The sequence below is a fragment of the Berghia stephanieae genome, chromosome 2, assembly GCF_034508935.2.
Source record: "Berghia stephanieae isolate SIO BIC M18660-M18661 chromosome 2, UCSD_Bste_1.3, whole genome shotgun sequence".
NCBI classification, from domain to species: domain Eukaryota; kingdom Metazoa; phylum Mollusca; class Gastropoda; order Nudibranchia; family Aeolidiidae; genus Berghia; species Berghia stephanieae.
In genome coordinates, this window is record NC_088361.1 from 104,619,327 (window position 1) to 104,621,826 (window position 2,500).

A 2,500-nucleotide genomic window follows, 5' to 3' on the forward strand; every position below is an offset into this window, starting at 1 on the left:
ATTAACTATCAATCATGAAAACAATATAGCCTTCTAAACACTCTTAAAACTTATATTTATTTAGAATTCTGAGTTACGAAACTGGTTAACCAGTTTGTGCAATTTAAATCCATAGATCTATTATGAGGTATACAATTTCTGGCCAAATTCATATTTTTTTTTAAATATGAAAAATAAAAAAAGTGTTTTGTGCGAGCACCGGAATATGTCCAAGAGTCCTCCTTCCTCGGGTGTGTTAATTAATGGAGCAAAAGAAAACCACTCGTCTTTGGTGATGGCTTCCTCTAAATACGTTCCCCTTGACCAGGTTATGACTGTGGCTCTATTATATATATATATATATATATATATATATATATATATATATATATATATATATATATATAAATATATATATATATATATATATATATATACGTACATTACAGCTGCTGTAAGCTGACAAAACAGTTTATTCATTCATTTTTTAAAAATTTTGTCCAAAATAATATATTTCTAAAGTGTCTATTGTTTGATTGATACAATATCTACAACTTGTAAGACTTGATTATTAAATCTTTTCGGCATGAGAAATTTATATTTTGAATTTTGGGGTTTGAATCTATTTTTGGTAAGTTTGGAAACGTAGATATCTCAATCAGTCGATCGACATTTTATATATATAGAAGATTTTGGGCCAAAGATGGAAAATAAGATTTTTGCTAAATAATGCCGGTATATTTTACAGTCACTGGTACATTAGTCGTGACTTTATAGATGGAAATCCATTAGGAGAGTTGACGGGATTTATGGTGGTTTTTGTTTTTTTTTAGAATTATTATTAAGAAATAGATGTTGAGGGGAGGGGGGGGGGTGGATGCAATTAGACGCCTCTTGGCCAATAGTGGAAAAGCGTAGTTTTACATAAACCTTAAGTCTGAGCTTTTATATAGCGCAATATCCAATAAACGTGCTCAAAGCCCTTTACAAATGGTCCCTGACCAACAGAAACACGTAGAACATGTAGAACGAGACATGATGACTTTTAGGCGATATTACAATATTTTTTTTCTGACATAGAGAACGCTGTTAATGGTCAGGTATTCATTTTACGCCTGAGTACGGTGAGAGAATGTGAGTAAAGAGCCTTTTCCAAGGACTCAACTATGCGCCGAGCGAGGTTCGAACCCAGGACCTTCCGATTCGAAAGCGAGTGTCATACCACTAGACCACATAGCCGCAACAAAGATCAGATATAACTTAATATAATGCGGGCTCATTTCAAAGTAAGTAGTAGTCCATCTGAAACATTAGGTTCATGGAGATATCCCGGTTTCTGTAGCGTGAAACTGGCAATGGCAATAGGATTCAATAGTCTGATGTCACGTCCGCCTAGCAACCAGCAGCTTGGTTCTAAACAAAGAAAATCGCTACTTTTTATTCTTCCTGCTGGCTAGAAATTTTTCACATGTCATGTGATCAGAATGTATAAAAGTCAAAACATGGTCAGATTTATAATGTTTTTCTCCTCTGGATACACTTTTATGCTCGTCGATAAGTATTTCATAAGGGTGGTGATGGAGATATGGGCGCCCGCCATTGTTCCGATAGTTTAGAACCAGTTACTATGCGTTATTACGAGGGAAGTGACGTCACGAATGTCGAACCCTATTGTTTGCTCCGATTCGGATATGACACTAGTCTATGGCACAGTCGATCTCACTTTGAATAAAAGACATATTCAAAAACATTTAAATGATACTTCTTTTTTAAAGAATATGATTTTTTGTGAAATTTAACGATTTATAATCTGACGTCACACATTATTATCGTAAACTTGATATCATTGCACGTTACTATTTAGGGAGAGGAGTGGAATAAATTACGATTCGTTCATTTCTTTGTATATTATATAAAAGAGTTATTTTTATCGTGCCCAATAACACTACGAGCTTGCAATTGGGGCCTAATAGGGGATTCTGTGTTGTTTTTTAGGATTGAACTGAGACCGACTGTGAAGCGATTTGAGCAGATTTAATCCTCTCCTTACCAACTATAGGAAAATCGTCACATTCGTTACGATAGAACCAACATTTAAATTCCTCTTGTACATCATAAAATTTAAAGAAAATGAACAATGTGTTGTCGAGCATGTTTTGTTAAAAAAATTATGTATCGCATGAACTTTACTTTAATGTGTCTGAGTGATAAAAAATCTATTTTTGTGTAGTTGGGTGTGAAGTTTTTGGGGAAAACCTCAAAATGTCTGGTTCGGAGAGAGTTAAATGGAAATTGCTCTTTCTCCAAATCTCACATGTTCCTATTATTATATTTTTATCTCACCTATCACACTTATTGTCACGTGATTATTCTATTTCAGATCCGATGGCCTCGCCGACAACCTTATTAACATGTACGTGACCTCTGACCTTCTACCGGAAGGAAAAGATGCAGAAACCATCGCAAAGGACATCCGTAAGTACCGACTAATTAAATTATATAACTGGCGTGTACCGAATTA

General features: G+C 34.6%; 1 protein-coding gene across 1 annotated transcript in view; it reads left to right on the plus strand.

The window, feature by feature from the left end:
• Nucleotides 1-2,500, plus strand: part of LOC144966143 (receptor-type tyrosine-protein phosphatase-like ida-1) — a 367,489-nt gene that overhangs the window by 190,233 nt on the left and 174,756 nt on the right. The window contains exon 9 of the mRNA XM_078902260.1: nt 2,360-2,454. Within this exon, the coding sequence (XP_078758386.1) occupies nt 2,360-2,454 (95 nt within the window). The remainder of the gene's footprint in view (nt 1-2,359; nt 2,455-2,500) is intronic.